This window comes from Abramis brama (assembly GCF_963993115.1).
Source record: "Abramis brama genome assembly, chromosome: 21".
Lineage (NCBI taxonomy): Eukaryota > Metazoa > Chordata > Actinopteri > Cypriniformes > Leuciscidae > Abramis > Abramis brama.
The window spans coordinates 8231191-8252173 of NC_139983.1; the positions used below are offsets into that span (position 1 = coordinate 8231191).

General features: G+C 40.6%; 1 protein-coding gene across 1 annotated transcript in view; it reads right to left on the reverse strand.

The window, feature by feature from the left end:
• Positions 1 to 20983, reverse strand: part of kif6 (kinesin family member 6) — a 118800-nt gene that overhangs the window by 72472 nt on the left and 25345 nt on the right. The window contains exons 4-9 of the mRNA XM_084097666.1: positions 17169 to 17316; positions 16887 to 16996; positions 15629 to 15758; positions 8652 to 8858; positions 4853 to 4996; positions 4636 to 4722 (exon numbers count right to left, since the gene is read on the reverse strand). Coding sequence (XP_083953792.1) covers positions 4636 to 4722; positions 4853 to 4996; positions 8652 to 8858; positions 15629 to 15758; positions 16887 to 16996; positions 17169 to 17316 — 826 coding nt within the window. The remainder of the gene's footprint in view (positions 1 to 4635; positions 4723 to 4852; positions 4997 to 8651; positions 8859 to 15628; positions 15759 to 16886; positions 16997 to 17168; positions 17317 to 20983) is intronic.

Genomic DNA, 20983 nt, shown 5'->3' on the forward strand with positions numbered 1-20983 from the left:
AGAAATTTGATGATGATACGACCAGTGGAAGTTACAGCGAAATGTATTTATTGAGTTAAGGTATGTGTTTTTTTCTATTCTGAACATCTATACTATTTCTTGTTTTTACTGAGGTGACTGAGGGTCTGATTTAATGTCAGGAGTGCAATAGCAGTGTTTATTAAAGGGATACTTCAGGATTTAGCATTAAGCTTTGTATTAGTAGAAAACCTGTAGTATTTTCGAATTACCATGCTTTCTACCCTCATATCCCCCTGAGAGGAGAGATTTATGTATTTTTTGTCTGGAAAAAATCCTCCGATGACGCAAATATCGTCATTTTGCGTCATCGGAGGATTTTCTGGCCTGAGGCTAAAGACTACAGCCAGTAGAAGGCGTTGTTCCGCATATTTTCAACCCGCCCATAGAGGGTGGGATCTCGCTCACAGAATGTACACACAGTGTCAGCTTTGGAAGCTAAGCTAGCAGGCTCTTGTTCTGTGGAGAAAGCTGAATAGTAGGAGAAAGCTGAGTAGTAGGAGAAAGCTGAGTAAGTAGGGGTTATCATCCTCCTTTTCCCGGACTTGTCCGGCGGGCGAGATCGTTCAAAATGTCCGGGATTCGGCTTTTGCTTTCTGCGGTCGCCATTCATTAATAATAATAATAATAATAATAAACTTTATTTTATATAGCGCCTTTAAAAGTAGCATCTCAAAGCGCTTTACATAAAAATATGAAATTAAAAGGTACATATACCTTTTAAAAGGTACACATAACAGTGCAAACAGTAAAAAACAACCAAACAAAAAAAAAAAAAAAATCAATAAAAAAGCAAGCATAATAATGACATGAATCACACAAACGCTACCCTAAAAAAGTAAGTTTTAAGGGATGATTTAAAAACACTAAGGGATTCTGCATTCCTAATCTCAGAGGGCAGGGAATTCCACAATTTAGGAGCCAAAGAAGAAAAAGCCCGATCACCCATAGTTTTTAGCCGTGTTGTTTGGACAGTTAGGAGACCAGCTTCAGAGGAGCGTAGAGCACGTGTAGGAGTGTAGGGGGTTAGAAGCTCACACAAATACTGAGGGGCCAGATTATTCAAGGCCTTATAAGTGAGCATGAGAATTTTAAAATCGATACGAAAACTAACAGGAAGCCAGTGCAATTTTTCCAGGACAGGTGTGATGTGCTCCCTTGCACTGGTCCTTGTAAGAATTCTAGCAGCTGAATTTTGTACCAACTGTAATTTACTTAGGGTAGCTCTAGATACTCCAGCCAGCAAAGCATTACAGTAATCAATACGTGAGAAAACAAAGGTGTTGATTAATTTTTCAGCTACAGAGAAAGTCAACATGGGACGCAATTTGGCAATGTTTCTGAGATGAAAAAATGATGTTTTGACTGTGTTACGAACTTGATGGTCAAATGTTAAATTGGCATCAAATATCACCCCCAGATTTTTTAGGTTAGTTTTGAATTGCAAAGCAGAGCCATCCACACTTAAGGTTATGGACTCTGCTTTACGCAACTGATGAGGTGAACCAATAAGCATCACTTCAGTCTTGTCACTGTTTAGACAGAGAAAATTTTCAGACATCCATTTCTTAATCTCAGTAAAACATTGAGAAAGGAAAGACACAGGCATATTGACATCAGGTTTTGAATGTATATATATCTGAGTGTCATCGGCATAAAAGTGAAAGTTAAGACCAAGTGTTCTTAAAAGTTGGCCAAATGGAAAAATGTAAATGCTAAAAAGTAAAGGGCCCAAAACTGATCCCTGGGGAACACCAGAGTGCACCATACCGACCTCAGACTTGCAATCACCCATCACAACAAACTGCTTGCGATCAGAGAGGTAGGACTTAAACCACTTTAATGCAGAATCAGAAACTCCAAAGATAGTCTCTAAGCGAGTGATTAAAATGGAGTGATCTATAGTGTCAAAAGCGGCACTAAGATCAAGAAGAATCAGTATAGATAAGCGGCCAGAATCAGAAGCCATTAACAAGTCATTTGTGACTCTAACTAGTGCAGTTTCAGTGCTGTGGAGTTTACGGAATCCAGACTGAAGTGGCTCAAAAAGATCATTAGATGAAAGATGAGAAAGCAGTTGAGAAGCCACTGTTTGTTCTAAAATTTTGGCAAGGAATGGAAGATTAGAGATGGGACGAAAATTATTCAGATTATCAAAGTTCATGTTGTTAGTTTTGGGTACAGGGGTGACAGCAGCAATTTTAAGTGCTGCTGGTACAATACCGGTGCACAGAGAGTTATTGATAATTCTCAAAACAACAGGAGAGAGGGAATCAAAACATGATTTAAAAAGACAAGATGGTATGGGATCAACTCTGGAAGTTGAGGCTTTCAGTTTTGAAACCATATTACATAGAGACTGGGAGTCATGAATTGCAAAATTAGAGAGAGAGATACCAGAAAATGCAGAAATATTTAAGGAGGCAGCAGCAATAGTATGAGTAGTAACAATGTGGTTACGTATATTATCAATTTTGGTGCTAAAAAACTCCAAAAACATATTACAAAGGTGAGTTGAAGCAGGAACATTAGAGAGGCTGGGATTTTTAAGCAGCTTGTTGATTGAGTGAAACAGTAGTTTAGGGTTTCTCTGATTGCTGACAATTATCTGAGAAAAATAATCAGATCTAGCTGACACAATTTCAGCCTTATACTCAAGTAAGCTGTCTTTCCAGGCCTGGTGATGAACAGTTAAACCTGATATGCGCCATCTACGCTCCAACTTGCGACACAAAGCCTTCATAGCACGCAGATCATCATTGTACCAAGGAGCGGAGCGTGCAAAAGAAACAGATCGTGATTTCAAGGGAGCCAGTGTGTCCAGGCCAGACAGCAGCACAGAATTCAGCACAGAAACGTTATCATCCAGATCATCAGATAGAGAATCACAACTTAAAAAAGTGTCAATTAAATCTGAAAAGTCAGTGGGCTCAATCAATCTCCAATTGCGATAATTAATGATGCGGGAAGTGGAAGTGTTCATGACAGGTAATTCCATAAAGAAGACAGCCCGGTGATCAGACAGACCCAGATCAGAGGTTGACAACTGAGACACAAATGAACCATTGGTAATCACAAGGTCTAAAGTGTGGCCTTTGTCATGCGTAGGACAGTCCACAAGTTGGTCTAATTCAAAGCACTCTAATATGGACAAAAAGTCTTTTGTTATTGCATTGTCTTTTATATCCATATGGATGTTGAAATCCCCCAGGAGAAGAATTCTTTCAAATCTGAGGCAGAGAAAAAACAAGGCATTCATTGTTTACATGCACACCTCTTGTTTCAATCTAACTGAATTCATTCCGATCGGTGAATCTGAATGTAGTGTTTACATGAACGCTAAACAAGTGATCGGTTGATGTGCGTTTTAACATTGCTAAGAAAATTCCCGCACCTCCGTTGCGAGACCGGTATGGTTGCGAGACTCAGTAATGACGCCACTGGCCTCGCGCTGTTCTCCCGCGGCCGTCAGCCTCGTCCTGCTCGCCACAGTAAACAATGAATGGCGACTGTAGAATGCAAAAGCCGAATCCCGGACATTTTGGGCGATCCCGAAATCCCAGGCAGACTCGTCACGGAGACTCACTAAGTTAGTAGTACTGGTAGCCTAACCTTGTTTTCAACTGCGCTCTCTTACCGGTAGGCGTGGCCTCCTAGGGCAGCGAAGCAAGTGCATTCTGGGAGTTGTTGTCTTTCATCCACATAAGCCAAAAATACATTTTCTGGCTTTTCTAAGTCTAGAAAGCTCCAAATTAAAAAAATTCTTCACATTTCTTCTACATAAATGACCTATTTTAACTACACATTCATCTTTCCAGAGGTGAAGTATCCCTTTAATTCAGCCCGGCTTCAGATCAAAATCTTTACCCCACAAAGATATAATTTTGTTTGCCACCATACTAATGACTGAGCTATTTCTATGACTGGATGCCAAGTGGCATCAGGAATACACTTATGATGCTTTTGTGTTCTTTTTGAATCTTCGTCATTGTATGCTTTTGTTTGAAAAAGGAAGAATGCCATAAAGGTTTGGAGCGACATGAGGGTAAGTAAATATTGACAGATCTTTTAAGTACTGCTTTAAATGCTTGTATTTGCTTGGAGAAAAGTGAAAACATCTTCCAATTCTTCCTTGGAATGAATTAAAACCTATGAGAGATTTAGAAGAATTAACTTGCATTTTTAATTTTGAAATTTTAGATTTTAGGTCTAGATGAAGAGATACAGTTAGTCTTCCTATCAAAAAACAGACAGAGACAGAGATTTTGCTTGCTCAGATCTCTGTTTTTTTGTTTTTTTCTCTTTTTGCAACTCTCCTGTGGATTCCTATTGAAATGACTGGAATTTGCCTGCAACATTTTGGAGGACAATGGTAAATGTGACTGCACCTCAACACCCATACACTTTTATGACAGAAAAAAAAAGGAGAAGAGGAAGAAGAGGAATATCAGTAAAAACACAATAGGGTTCCAGCAATTCCAGGAATTCAACCTACAAATGTCTTATTTATATTTACCCCTGCCCATTATACTGGGATACAAGAAAATACTCTAACATGTGTAAAATTACACTACCTTTAAATAAATAAAATAAGATGAATGATAATGTAAGACTCACCAGAGCAGGATCCAGTTCTTCATTAAGCAAAGCATCATTCTTAATCAAAGCCACTCTCTGAGCAAAACGACAGGTGGACATAGACTCCTGAGAGAGAAGGAGGAGGGAGGGTAGGAGGGGAATCATGTGCATGAGTGATGTGAAGATTTAAAAATAATAATATTGTCTTTCATGCAATTTTTTTGAATTTTTTTTAAATTGAGGTTAAGAGATGTACAGCAATGTTCCTCTTCTCCACAGACACAGTAGCGATCATGGTGGTCATGCAGTTACCACCCAAACTGTCTCTAAGCACAGAGGTCATCATGGAGTTGCGGTAGGGGATGTGGGACCTATGCTTCTCCGACAGGGCTATGATGACCTAAACCAGAAAGCAAATGGAGACCACCAAATAGTAATTTCTATAATATGATTCAAACTCCTTTTAAAACAAAGAAAGGTCATGTCAGTAAAAACAGTGTATTCACAATTATTTAAATTATAATATTTTTCAAGTTATAATTTTTGGTTAAGAGTACACCATGGAAGATTCAGGTAGAAATTAACAAAATTTTATTATTGAGAAAATCCATGAAAAATCAGTGATAAAAACTGTGTTTTGCCCCAATTCTCTAAGGTAAGCTTAGGATATTGATTATTTTGAGTTGTTCGGTTGGACTTGACAAATTTTATGTTTACAGTTCACACTGTCCATCCTTATGTGTTTACGTTATGTCTTGCTAATGTGTGCATTTTATATATATACAGTGAGGAAAATAAGTATTTGAACACCCTGCTATTTTGCAAGTTTTCCCACTTAGAAATCATGGAGGGGTCTGAAATTGTCATCGTAGGTGCATGTCCACTGTGAGAGACATAATCTAAAAAAAAAAAAATCCAGAAATCACAATGTATGATTTTTTAACTATTTATTTGTATGATACAGCTGCAAATAAGTATTTGAACACCTGAGAAAATCAATGTTAATATTTGGTACAGTAGCCTTTGTTGTTTGCAATTACAGAGGTCAAACGTTTCCTGTAGTTTTTCACCAGGTTTGCACACACTGCAGGAGGGATTTTGGCCCACTCCTCCACACAGATCTTCTCTAGATCAGTCAGGTTTCTGGGCTGTCACTGAGAAACACGGAGTTTGAGCTCCCTCCAAAGATTCTCTATTGGGTTTAGGTCTGGAGACTGGCTAGGCCACGCCAGAACCTTGATATGCTTCTTACAGAGCCACTCCTTGGTTATCCTGGCTGTGTGCTTCGGGTCATTGTCATGTTGGAAGACCCAGCCTCAACCCATCTTCAATGCTCTAACTGAGGGAAGGAGGTTGTTCCCCAAAATCTCGCAATACATGGCCCCGGTCATCCTCTCCTTAATACAGTGCAGTCGCCCTGTCCCATGTGCAGAAAAACACCCCCAAAGCATGATGCTACCACCCCCATGCTTCACAGTAGGGATGGTGTTCTTGGGATGGTACTCATCATTCTTCTTCCTCCAAACACGTTTAGTGGAATTATGACCAAAAAGTTCTATTTTGGTCTCATCTGACCACATGACTTTCTCCCATGACTCCTCTGGATCATCCAAATGGTCATTGGCAAACTTAAGACGGGCCTTGACATGTGCTGGTTTAAGCAGGGGAACCTTCCGTGCCATGCATGATTTCAAACCATGACGTCTTAGTGTATTACCAACAGTAACCTTGGAAACGGTGGTCCCAGCTCTTTTCAGGTCATTGACCAGCTCCTCCCGTGTAGTTCTGGGCTGATTTCTCACCTTTCTTAGGATCATTGAGACCCCACGAGGTGAGATCTTGCATGGAGCCCCAGTCCAAGGGAGATTGACAGTCATGTTTAGCTTCTTCCATTTTCTAATGATTGCTCCAACAGTGGACCTTTTTTCACCAAGCTGCTTGGCAATTTCCCCGTAGCCCTTTCCAGCCTTGTGGAGGTGTACAATTTTGTCTCTAGTGTCTTTGGACAGCTCTTTGGTCTTGGCCATGTTAGTAGTTGGATTCTTACTGATTGTATGGGGTGGACAGGTGTCTTTATGCAGCTAACGACCTCAAACAGGTGCATCTAATTTAGGATAATAAATGGAGTGGAGGTGGACATTTGAAAGGCAGACTAACAGGTCTTTGAGGGTCAGAATTCTAGCTGATAGACAGGTGTTCAAATACTTATTTGCAGCTGTATCATACAAATAAATAGTTAAAAAATCATATATTGTGATTTCTGGATTTTTTTTTTTAGATTATGTCTCTCACAGTGGACATGCACCTACGATGACAATTTCAGACCCCTCCATGATTTCCAAGTGGGAGAACTTGCAAAATAGCAGGGTGTTCAAATACTTATTTTCCTCACTGTATATATATATATATATATATATATATATATATATATATATATATATATATATATATATATATATACAGTACCAGTCAAAAGTTTGGAAACATTACTATTTTTAATGTTTTTGAAAGAAGTCTCTTATGCTCATCAAGCCTACAGTAAAAAAAAAAAACAAACAAAAAAAAAACAGTAATATTATGAAATATTATTACAATTTAAAATAATGGTTCTCTTTTTTAATATACTTTAAAATGTAATCATCATATTAGAATCATTTCTGAAGGATCATAAGACACCAAAGACTGGAGTACTTGCTGATGAAAATTCAGCTTTGCATCACAAAAATAAATTACATTTTAAAATATATTAAAAAAGAGAACCATTATTTTAAATTGTAATAATATTTCATAATATTACTGTTTTTTTTTTTTGTTTTTTGTTTTTTTAACTGCAGGCTCGATGAGCATAAGAGACTTCTTTCAAAAACATTAAAAATAGTAATGTTTCCAAACTTTTGACTGGTACTGTATATATATATATATATATATATATATATATGTATATGTGTGTGTATATATATATATATATGCACACACAAGAGGTGTGTGAGTGTAATATGTTTTATGATGATATATGATGATGCTGCCCTAGTAGTTGCAGATAAGGAGACAAATAGAATACAGGAGAAGTTAAGTGAGGAGCTTGTTAAGGTGAAGGACTGGCTGTCTGAAAATATGCTTTTATTACATCTAGGTAAAACAGAATCTATTCTCTTTGGGTCTAAATATAGCATTATTTAAGGTTAGCATTCCTGAAACTAAAAATGTTACATAAAATAATTAATAATAGGGCCCCAGTTAGGGCTGTACTGTCCTAGTCGATTAGTCGATTAATTGGTCGATACGTTCTGGTTCGACCAAAAATCGGTCGATTTTCTGCCGCGTTTATTTCATCAGTTTTGCCGCGCTGAGGCGCGCTCATTTCATCAGGTGGAAAGCACTAACTGCTAATGGGGGTGTTTTCAGAGTACCCTTGTTTCACTGTAACAGTCTGTCTTCAAAACACCCCCCTTGTTTTCACCTTTTTTGGATTAGCCCAACCCAAGAGAGAGCGTCGAGCATAGAAGGTTTGATGCTGAATATTATTTATTTAATTGTGAGAGCGTTTAATAGTCAGTCCTCTTCTAATATGTCAACAACAAAGAAATCGACAGTGTGGCAGCATTTTGTTAAAATTGATAACAGGAAAAAGGTCGAATGCAAAGTTTGCAAGCAACAGTTTTCCACAGCTCGACGACAAACATGACATATCATCTAAAAGTGGTAAGCTCACTTGTCTGCGTTAGCTTGCCCTGTCTGTTTTGAGTAGGCTATATAAACATATCAGAATTTGCATATTTCAATGTTTTAGTGTGTTTAGTTTAGTTTATATTATTATTTTGCAGTTTGGTTTTATTTCCAGACCAGATAAATGCAGATCTATTCAGATATGGAAATCACAGGCAACTATGGGTTAATCTCAAACCATTCGCAAAAGAGCTGAATGCACAACATGAAACATAAAACAATTCTCCAAGTAACTTGTGATTCTATGCTTTGAACAGAGGTTGTGTCGGAGAGACCAAAATTCCATAGTGCACCTTAAAAATCATCTGTAACAAAGAAAGTCCTCCTACCTGCTCCAAGTAGTGCAGGGAGAGGTTAATATATTTAGCTTCTGTTAGGATTTGACCTCCCACACCTGTCTTTCCCACTCTTTCAGACCCAGCCAGGTCCACCAGGTGCAGCTTTGAGCACCGTACCGTGGCTGAGCCCAGCTCTTTGCTGCACAGGTGAATGGTAAAGATGCAGTGAGACCGTGTAGAAGCCTCGTTCATGGGAGTCTACAAAAATATGGAAATGTAGATAGAGACCAGGGATGAATGAATTACTGTTACAGCAAATAACAATAAAATGGTCAAATTATATTAAATAAATATGTCTGTTGTAATAAAGTGCAAGGAGTCTTTATCCTTATCCTCAGATGTTGTTGATGACAAGTATAATCACATGCACACCTGAGAAAACTCAAGATGACTTACAGCATTAAATTATCCTCCCAAAGAAACTTGTATATGGTGACTTTTGAGTAGTTTATTTTCTGAATCTAAAAATAACACACTGTTGGAACACATTAAACATTAAATAACGCATTAGGATATAATGATAGAAGTTAAAGACCTCAAACTCTCTTAAACTAAGAAAATGTTACAGTACATATTATAATGCTGTCAAGCTTCCATGCTTTCCAAACTGCTCATCTCACCCTTCAGGCCAGCACCCTACACTCTGAAACCATTCCTTTGCTGGTGCTAGGCAGAGTTACCAGCTCAAACCTCATCATTGGCCGTCCCTGGCTCATCAAACATTCTCCTGTGCTGTCCTGGTCCACAAACGAGATCTGTGCCAGGGAAATCAATGTTTCCATAGCTGTCTAAAGTTCGCTCAACACCTTCCTCCCTCTCAGCTGGTGACGAGCTCTCTCCAACCATCACCATTGAGAGTCCTTTTATTAAGTCATCCATCTCTATTCCACAATAGTACCGACAGTTCCACAATGTGTTTAGCCCCAAGTGCACCTCTCAAATTCCTCCTCATGGCCCTTGTGACTAAACCATTGACCGGCTTCCAGGTGCTTCCTTGTCATCTGGGAGAGTTTATCCCCTGTCCTCGCCTGAACAATGAGCGATGAAGAAGTATATCAGTGAGACATTAAAGCAAGGCTATATTTATCCATTCAAGTCACCTGTTGTATCTAGCTTCTTCATTGTGTCCAAGAAGACAGCTGGCCCTTCACTGATTACCAAGCACTTAACAACATCACATTTAAGTTCATGTTCCAACTTTCATATGTCCCAGCAACTCTTGAGAACATGCAAGGGGCAACAGTTTTTTCAAAGCTGGATCTACTGGATTTACTCCTCCTAAGCTATTTTTCTTGTACCTACTACCTTCATTTATATAGCGCTTTTAACAACATAGATTGTTTCGATCATTCGTTATTAACTTTGGGGCCACTAACACGACACCGTTCTAACAGAAAACCCTTAAGTTCTCTCTGTGCAAACCTTAAAAACGTGATCCTGTGAGAACGCTGATTGCGTGCACATGCGTATTACGTGTTTAGTCTATAGGTATGCACGTTTAAATATATATGTGCGTAGGCGTGTAGTCCTTCTTTACAAACCAACCCTCAACAGTGAAATGTACAGGTAGATGGAACACCTACTAGGCATTGCTGCCGGTCGCACCTCCTCCGGTGCCCATGGGTCAGCTGCAGGGTCATCAGCCAGGAACCACCATTCACCAACGTTTCACTCCTTTAATCCTGGAACGTCTCCTGGTGGCGGAGCAGTGACAGGGACGTCTCCCTGTCACCCCCTGCAGCTGACTGATATTACCCTCTGCGGCTGTTATCGGGGTTCGTTGTTCTTTCCCCAGCTCTTGTCTTTCCTCCTCAGCCAGAGCCAAAAGCTCCCCTTCTCTGCCTCCTCCGCTAGCTCTTTGGTTGCCTTCTTTAGGTTCCCTCCGGTCACTCCTACGTCCCTCAGAAGGCGTGTGGTTGACAGCCCCACGTAGCCTCGGCATCCAACCTCCACTGGATAGATGGAGGTCTTCCAGCCAGCCTCCCGGCACTCAGCAGTCAACTCTGAGTACTTGGCCTTCTTACGTTCATAGACGGCCTCCATCCCCTCCTCCGCTGGTACTGTGAGCTCAATGAGGAGCACGGATTTTACCTTGGTAGACCACACCACTATGTCGGGGCGGAGAGATGTAGCAGTAATCTCGACCGGGAAACGGAGCTGCCTGTCGAGATCAACTCTCATATTCCACTCCTGGTCAGGGGAAAACGGCCTAGCTGTTTCTCTTGGCCTGAGGTTTCTTCTTCCCCCATCTTCCGTGACAAAGGTGATGTGGTTGTGGTTCTCTGCTGGTGGTACCCCTTTGCTGCCCTGTCGCCGCCCCTCTATCACCTCGGCTAGCTTTCTCAGGACCCGGTCGTGACGCCATCTATAGCGTCCCTGGGAAAGCGCAATCTTACAGCCTGACAAGATGTGCTGGAGGCTTGCATTAGGGGTATTGCAGAGTGTGCAGCCTTCCTCACTCCCGAACCACTGGTGAAGGTTCCGAGGACAGGGAAGCGTGTCGTAGGTTGCGCGGATGAGGAAGCTGAGCCTTGCCTGTGGGATTTTCCACAGGTCTGCCCAGGTGATGTTTCGGTTGACAATTCCCTCCCAGGTTGTCCACCTTCCCTGTTGGCCCTGCGACACGACCTTGATCTTGTAGCGCTCCTTCTCCATTCTTGTCACCTCCGCCACCACCATCTCCTTCCTCTCTTTGCGGTTGGCCTTGGACCAGAACCGTGGCGCTTCTCCCCACCCTAACCCTGCTCTTCCCGCCTGGACTCTGCCGACAATCTCTTGATGTTGCAGACGAATGACGGCTTGGTCGATCTCAGTTTGGGCGTTCCACTTTCGGCCTGTCCAAACCTTAGGGTTTGCGTTCCTTACAGCCTGGTCAGCGGACTCTCTCAACTCGAGAACCAGCCTGGTCTTTTCCTGCTTGTAGCCCAGACTGATTGATTGAAATGGCAGCTGCAGGGTGTTCCTTCCAAAGAGGCCTGTTTCTGAGAGGCACCGTGGAAGCCCCAACCACTTTCGGATGAATGCGTTGGCTTTTCCATCTTGCTTACGGTGGATGAGGGGATCTCACTCATTTTCAGTGGCCACATCACCCTCCTGTAGAGTGTTTGCTGGTAGCACCAGACCTTGTACTTTCCCGGGAGCTGGCTTTGATCAATCTTTGCCAGTCCTTCTGAGAGCTGTTTGATCACGGTTCTCCCCATCTGTTTGTCAGTAAGCTCTGCCGTGTACTGCCTCCCCAGGCTTTTAATGGGTTGCTCAGAGATGAGTGGGATTTTCTCTCCCCCTACGACGAAAATGGTGCTGTCGTTTCTGACTCCTCTTCTGAGAGACAGGCTCCGTGATTTTGATGGCTTGATCTTCATTCGTGCCCACGACATCAACTCGTCCATCCTTTTCAGCAATCTTGATGTGCATGCTTCTGTCTGAAGGAGGCTGGTGACGTCGTCCATGTATGTCCTCAGTGGGGGTAGTCTCTGCCCAGATGGTAGCTTGAACCCCCCAACCATTTGTCTTGCTCCGACGAGGATTACCTCAAAGGCTGCCACGAACAAGATGGGAGAGATGGCACAACCCATGACAATTCCTACTTCTAACTGTTGACACCCGGTGGTAAAATCTTGGAGGGCAAAGCACATCTGCAGGTCATTGAAGTAGGATGCAACTATGTTCTTTATGCAGGAGGGCATATGGAAGAACTCCATGGAGTAGGTTAGCAGCTGGTGTGGGACTGATCCATACGCGTTTGCAAGGTCGAGCCAGACGACGTGCAGGTCTGTCTTCTCCCGTTTGGCCTTCTGGATCTGGTCCCAGATCATTGTAGAGTGCTCTACACACCCTGGGAAGCCTGGGACTCCCGCCTTCTGGCAGTTGGTGTCAATGTAGCCATTCTCAAGCAGGTAGGTGGTCATCCTTCTGGCCAGAACTGAGAAGAAGATTTTTCCTTCTACGTTCAACAGAGCGATGTTTCTGAACTGGTTAATGTCTTTGGAGTTCGCTTCCTTAGGGATGAAGACCGCTACAGCTCTTTGCCACTCGGATGGAATGAGTTGCTTTTTCCAGGCAGTTCTCATGAGGTACCATAGCAGCTCTAGTACCTTGGGGCAGTTCTTATAGAGCTTGTAGGGGATTCCATTGGGGCCTGGCGCTGATGAAGACCCTGCCTTCTCCACAACTTGCCTGACTTCACTGAGCTTGGGGGGCTTGATGTTGAACGCAGCAGTCGGAGGTGCAGGCTTAGGAACGTATCCTGGTGTTCCTAATGGGACGTTCCTTATTGGATCGCTGTACTGTTCTCGGACGTGCTGTTCCAGTTTCTCCCTGGTGGTTTTGAGTTTCCCACTCTTCTTCTCCTCCAGCAGCTGTCTGGCGTGCTTAAAGGGGTCTTTGAAGAAGCTGGCTCGTTCTTTCTGTTTCCGTTTGCTGCGCTTGCGGATAAGTTCAGCCCTGCGAAGCCTGGACAGACTTTGCCTCACCTCCTCCCACAAGGCTTTCAGACCCTCTTTTTCTGCCAGCGTTGCTTTCCTCCAGTTCTTCCGTAGTTGCCGGCGCCTTCGCACTAGAAGGTCAATCTCCTTTTCCCTCCTTCCCTTCTCTCTTTGGGTGGTCCTCTGGTTGAAGGTCGCTTTGCCAAACCTGTTCTTACAGGCCTGATATAGGACATCCCCAATCTGGTTGAGCTTGGATTCCGCCCCTCCTCGCAGAGATCCTTCCAGTATCTTGGCCAGGTCAGTGTCCAGTGTTCGCCATGCCTCTGTCTCGCATGATTTTGGCCATTTGAGCTTGCCTCTTCTAGTTGGTTTCTTTGTCTCTGTTTTTGTCTCTGTCCCGTGTGAGTTGGTGGCGACTGGGTCTTGGTACTCACGTGGGGGCTCTCCCTCCACCAGTGGGCCTTCTTCCTCTGTGACATTTTTGCCTTCTGCAACATTGGGTCCATCGGCTCTGTGGTTTTCGACCTGGCTTTTGGTCCCTCTTGTCTCACCTGCTGAGGCAGTGCAAGGTTGCTGTTGGCCCTTCTGCCCACACTTTCGCTTCCCCTGGTGGATTCGCAACCCACGGAATGTGGTAACCTTTTCCCATCTGCATCCACACAACAAACTACTTGTCTGGCCTTAAAATGTATAATACAGAATTATTTATCGCTTCCGTGAAGCCACGTGAACCGGAATTATCCCGACAACGTTTTATCTGTACAGAGGTAAAGGGAAGGGAAGGAGAACTTCACAGGGGAGAGACTAGTTGACACTTCAGGACTCCGTTGTTGTCGTGTCCAGGTGCAGGTCCTTCAAAGCTCCTGAAAGCTTTTGACTGCGAAGGCCAAATATGAAATTGGTAACTGGGAGCTGTTATTTTACACATCTAATATTTCTCTCACTAGATAAAGTATTTTTAACTTTACTGCTTTTAAATATAGAACACCTTTTTCATGGAAAGTTCCAAATGTTATGCAACCGTTTAAAGGCAATTAACAATATATCACATCGAAAGGAGCAAATAATAGTTAAACAAAAAAAATGAATCTGTCTGCAATATAAACACATTCCTGTAAACAACAGATGTATATTATAAATATTTAATTAATTAATATTGAATTGGTCAGACTCCAGAGAATAGTTTTAAAGAGCAATGCCTATCCCAAGGTTAAGATTTTTGGGAAAAAGCAAGGCCTCATAGAAAAATAAAATATGATGGTACAATTATTGTCCATGGTCAAAGAGTAGGATGCTGTCACGAATCAAGCCTCTGTGGTTCCTCCTGCTCACCACCAGATGGCTCCCTCACCTGAGTATTGTCTTTCTCCCTCAAACTCCATTTCCCATTACCCCGAATCTGGTACTGATTGCCTGCACACCTGATTCTCATTCCCTGGACTATTTGTTCAGCTTTTTCTCATGCATTCTTTGCAAAGTCTTGTCCTGCTCTGCTGACATTGCTGAGTGTTCTCCTAGTAATCTGTTTGTTTTGTGTTTGACCCTGGACTGTTTTCACTATTACGACTCTTGGCTGCCTGCCCTTGTAATTTTGCCTCGTTTGCTTGGATATATATTGTTTGATGCCTGCCCTGACACTGTACCTGCCACCTGTGTTGCCTTGGATATATCTGTTGCTGATGATTGACCCTTGACTCTTTGTACCACTATTGCTTCTTTTGATAAAACCACACATGGATCCCAACTCCGCTGACTCATTGTTACAGATACCGCACATGTTCAGCATAGTTCAGCACAGTTCAGTCGTGGAAATGAATGACACCGGGAAAACCTTTCGCATGATGACTAGTTTTCCGTCTATTTTTTTATTGTAACTTTATTCCTCTTTTTTGTTATCTTAAGAGTACAGGAGTAAACAGGCATTTTTGTTGTTGTTGTTTTGCTTTTTTTCTTGTTATCTGAGATCCCAGCCCATGTTTTTTTTGTATGTTATATAAGTGATGTCAAAAATAACGAGTTAATTTCTGTGATTAATATTTTCTGTTTAATGTCTTAAAAAATATTTAATGCAAGTAACACAGTTACAACATGTGATTATTACACTATTTGTGCTCCGTTCACCAAGCTCTGTGAGAGAGCAGCTGACCAAGAATTACCTTTACTATGATTAGCTAATCAGCTTAATTCAAGTGAGCAATAAGGCAAAAAAGAAATCATTTCGAGACTGGCCTGTGAAGTGGCTCTCTGTGTGCACATACTGCTGTTATTACCCTACATAGGAAAAGCAATTTGGAGAATGGATGGATTTCTGCTATTTGTTTGGAGATATCTAATAAGTAAAATGTGCCAAATGTAAAGAAATTTTGTACACACTTAGAATGATTGAAAATATAAAAAATGTGTTTTTTGTTTCTTTAAAAAAAATGTCTTACAAAAACAGTTGTCAATCCTAAACAATGACTATGTGAACTGAACATGGCCAAAGAGTACGATGCCAATAGAGAGCTGAATCAACGTTTACATACAAACTTATGTCCTCACCTCTGCAATCATACGATTCGTGTCTCCTAAAAAAAGCAAATCCAAAGCTTCCTCTTCACTGGCCGACTGTTGCAATGACAGGTTCTTGAGGTGAATGTTCTGGTCTGAGTCTTCCATTATTGTCACCCTCCTAAATCAATGACAAAACGTTAAGAAGATGAGCAAACAGAGTATAATGCAAGTGTGGGAAGTAGGTATTCATCAAATCATAAACCTCAGCAGTGTAGAATGCAGGGCCAGAGACATACTTAACACACTCGCATGCACAATTAATCCTTTAATCAGAGGACATATAATGTGAAAAATATGGGCATGTATTTTCATCAGGACTACTCAATGCAATGCACATTTGCTTTTTTGGCATAATTGCTGTGGGTGGACAGAAAACGCCTTTTTCCGGCATCCTTGCACTCATGATAACATTATTGGGTTTACTGTCTTACATGTTAATATAATAGAAGTTTTAAGCTCAACATCTGTGGCATTCTGTCAACAATGCTTAAAACTTGTACTGAAGCTCGAACATTCATGAGAGTGTGGAGTGAGAACAGAGTGAGAGTGAGAACAGAACCAGAAGGAAGGGTTGAGTTTAATAACTAATAATCTAAAATTATGCTTTCTTTCTTTTTTGTAGAAGTGTCTGCGTTACAACAAAAACTAAGTCATCTGTTGTGACGAGCTCACATGAGGCTAAGTGATAAACTAAACAACATGAAAAAGTAAGCAACTCTATTGAAAAAAAATAATAATCAAACACCCAAGGGATTCAAGGTCTGTTAGTTTGTTAATCACTGAATATAAAAACAAATCAGAGATGGATACCAAATCAATCAATATATTTTAACTTTTTCTTTTATTTTTGACACTAACATGAAATCAATAAAAAATTGCCGGTTAGTTAGGTTAAAAAAGTTAGCCGGTTGGACATATTAATTTATACTGTTAACATCTTTTCTTTTGAACTGCACAGAAATAGAAATATGAACAAAGATATGGATTAATAAACATAGAGAGGTAACAGCAAAAAGAGAGAGAAAAAGTGAGAAGCAATACTGCTTACAGTATTGTAACAGTGACAGTGGATTTAAAGTGCCATTACTCCTTTAAAGTTTAGCTTGTGTGCTCAGAAGTGGGCATTGTCTATTTTCAAAGTAGTTTGACCCATATCACGATAGATCAGATCTGATATAATGAAGAGTTAAGTTAATCAACAATTATGAGAATTGAAAAAGAACAAGGGTCAAAAACAGAGACTGACGGTAAGTCCTCCAGACGAGGTGCTTCATGTTGGGGATTCAGCAGATCATAGCCGGCCTCATTGTAGATTTCTAGGTAAGAGATGTGGGTTGTATAGACCATAGTGCTATCCTGCAAACAGATATACAACTATTTTAATAAGTACATAAAAACAGACCAATTATTAACTAAAAACTAAAATATTACTACCAGTTGGAATAACAGAATGCTTCGCATAAATATTTGCCAGCCTTCACCATCTAAATCCATGGTTCCAGCATGACATATGAACATGTATACTGACCTTGCTGATATGATGATAAAGGTAAGAAAGAGTTCTGGGAATGATCCCTCTGTCATTATAATGCTCTGCACCTCCAGTGATTGTAAAGGTCTTCCCACTTCCGGTCTGGCCATAGGCAAAGATGGTGCCATTATAACCTGCCAGCACACTATGGAAAGATGCGAAAGGTTCTCATGACATCTCATGGTTCTGTGGCATTCTCAGGAAACTATTGCTAACTGTGCTATTTGTGTGTTATGTGTCACTATAAATATGTGTAATACAAAAGAGCTCTATGGAAGTAAAATAATGTCAAATGTTTTTGAAATAAAAAGCCTGTTGAATTGCACTACTTGAAAAAACTTAGGCATTGCATTAACCATGCTTGCATTTTAATGCATTGTATTTTTAGGGCTTGCATTTTTATGGGCTGAAATTCAACATGGTTGAATATTTAAGCTGTGAATATTTCAATTAAAAACATTTCAAACACCTTTTCATTATTAAAAATTCAATAATCCATATTCACCATTCATATTTCACTTCCAAAATATTCAAACTGTTTAAAAATACAACCAATAATGTTCAACAGGCAATTTTCGGTCCATTTTATTTCGCTTTGCAAATTCGCTTCCACAAATTCAGTGGTTCAAATTCGACAGTAAATTCAACATTGACGTCCAGGAACTGCAGGAAAAGCAGAAGATTGCCGAGCATACTCTCCATCTGCTGTTAGTCGACCTCACCATCAGATGGTGCAAAAGCGCTTGCATGAGATGTGCACTTTTTTTGAGAACACAATGAGAATTATTTGAGAATACATTGTTGTATATTGAGTCATTAACATACTTATGCACGCACACACACCACACATTATTATTTTTTTTTAACACTCTTACATGCTTTTTCTTACACACTTTTTGTGTGTATTTCTACTTAGTCGTTCTTGTCTTTAGGGATAGTTCACCCAAAAATGAAAATTCTGTCATCATTTACTGATCCCGGGGTTGTTCCAAACCTGTATAAATGTATTTGTTCTGTTGAACACAAAGGAAGATGTGTTAAAGAATATGGGAAACTTAACAGTTCTGGGCCACCATTGACTTTCATAGTTGTTGTTTTTTCTTCCTACTATGGAAGTCAATGGTGGCCCAGAACTGTTCAGTTTCCCATATTCTTTAACATATCTTCCTTTGTGTTCAGTAAGAACAAAGACATTTGTACATGTTTGGAAAAAGGCTTTAAAATGTGTACTTGCATTTTTCTAAGTACTTTTCACATTAAATAACTATTGCACTATTGAGTTTTAAATAAAAACATCTCGATCAAGATTTGTCTCTTGTCTCTATGGGGTACAAAATAAGGATTTCCTAATTGATTTTTCAATGAAATGTTCTAATTTAAGTTTAAGAAGCATAAAACTTATTTTTAAATGTATCCATTTCATCTAAACTATTTGATCAAAATTGAGTTGGACCAACTCATTTAAGTTGCTCATAATTGAGTTGGACCAACTCATTTAAGTTGGTCAAAATTGAGTTGGACCAACTCATTTAAGTTGCTCATAATTGAGTTGGACCAACTCACTTAAGTTAGTCAAAATTGAGTTGGACCAACTTAATTACATTTCATTGCATGAATTAGTTTTTTATAAGTTGGGGCTACACATATTTATTGGATGGAAATCCTGCCATCAATTAAATTGAGTTTGTCCAATGAGTCATTTTTTTGAGTGTAGGAACATGAAATTGTCCAGCCATGACTTCTTGTTTCACAGGAGTATTTTGCAGCAAACCCACCAGGTGGCTTTAGTGCACAAAGGGATAAAAAGTGCCCACAGTTATACTGCTGGATCTTTAAAGATGTGGGCCTATTTTTGGCTGGAGGTCCTGGACATCCTGGATTCTATCAAATACCAACAGATAAAAAAATCTAAACCTGACCGCTTCTGCTAGAAAATCTATCCCTCAAATCTATTCCTGGGGCGTGGTTGTATCTTCCATCAGGACAATGATCCAAAGCAAACATCAAAATCAACATAAAATGGGTCACTGAGCACAAAATGAAGCTTCTGCAATGGGCATCCAAGTCCCCTGACCTAAACCCTATAGAAAATGAGTGGGCTGAACTGAAGAGGACAAGCACAAACATGTGTAGCAAAGCCTCATAGGGGGTAGATTATTTATATTGTGATTGACCTATGTATTGGTAGTCATTATAATGTCTTTATGGGATGTTGTTTTTACGTGTATAGGTCTGTAACTCTAATGAACTCTCGCGAGATTCAGAGGGTGACCTCGCATAGCGCAATGACACGTCATCCTATAGAGGAAGATGGTAGTATATGAGGAGCGAACAGACCGTCATGGGGCGGCAATTGTTTGCACGTTCATATCAAACCCCGGGATTTTTGAGTATACTAGATTTTGGGACCGAAATGTGTTGCTGGATTTTGTATCTGTCTCATTTATCTGCCTTATCGGTGAGACTGAATTCGAACTTTGCATCAACATGCTGGACTGAAAAACTATTTGATGTACAATCTCAACAGCATGATCATTTAAAAACCACAGAAGATATGTGTAGAGATGCACCGATTACAATTTTCTTGGCCGATTTCCGATTTTTCATTGAGTTTGACCTGCCGATACCGATTTTAACCGATTCCGATTTCATTTTTTCTAACCACTTTACAGCACACACAAATATTTATTTTCTATCTTTTCTTTAATAGAACATTTTGCATAGAACATAGAATTTGTTTTGAACAGATAATTGCTATAAAATGGAACTATATAAATTACTCCTGATGTGGGAAATTAAAAGTTAATTAAAATTAAACTAAAAGAAAGCTTATACTGTATATTCTGACTAGTTTACTCATTTTTTTTATTTTTTTTTATAAAACACCATATAGTACTTTTACCCAAACTGAATAATAAAAACAAGTTTAAATGGGTAAATTTTCTATAAATATTATTTTCTGACATAGCCTACTCCAGTTCTTGTTAAAACACACTAGACATGCAAATTCTGTGCATTTTGGGCACTTTTTGTGTGAAATAATACTTATTTTGTCCATCAAAAGTGTGCTTTCACTTTAATTGAGCGTGAGCAGCAGCAAAAATAGACTCAGCGCCGAAACCTGTGCTTCACTGCTGCTCATGTGATGCTCCTGCTTGCTCACGCGCTGCTCCTGCTCGCAGTGTGAATGCACTTATTGATTAACATGCACGGCGGAAAAAATACGCGCTGCTCATGCGCCACTCACGCTTGCGGTGTGAAACGGGCGTAATTCACAAGGTTTCCTATTGCGTTCCGTTTGCACGTGTGATGCTGATGTTGCGCGATGTTAATCATGCGGCGCCCGGGTGCATTTGACCAGCATAAAATCAGCATATATCAGACTAACCGGCCGGTCGCCGATCATGGCCGATCACGTGAAAATCGGCCAATAGGTTGGTTTCACGTGACGTCACGCTGCTGCATCGCGAGAGCGCGAAATTCAGATGGAGGGCAGGAAGTGAAATAGCTGAGGATCTGCCGTCTGAAAAATGCCAATGTTTTGTGTAGTTTACGGCTGCTCCAATCGTTCTAATCGAGAAAAGGGAAAGGGTTTTTATAGAGTACTGAAGATTGTCACTCATAAAGGTGAGAAATGTAAAAAGCTCACAGAACAACGCCGTAAAAAGTGGATTTTTAACGTAAGTTACGTCTGCAGTCGGGAGGAGCAGAGTCTGTTAATGCCCGTGTCTGCAGCGATCACTTCGTCGGAGGTATGTTAGCTAGCCAACGTGTTTTTTGTGTCTGTGTTTATATAGCATTAGGTTGTCGTT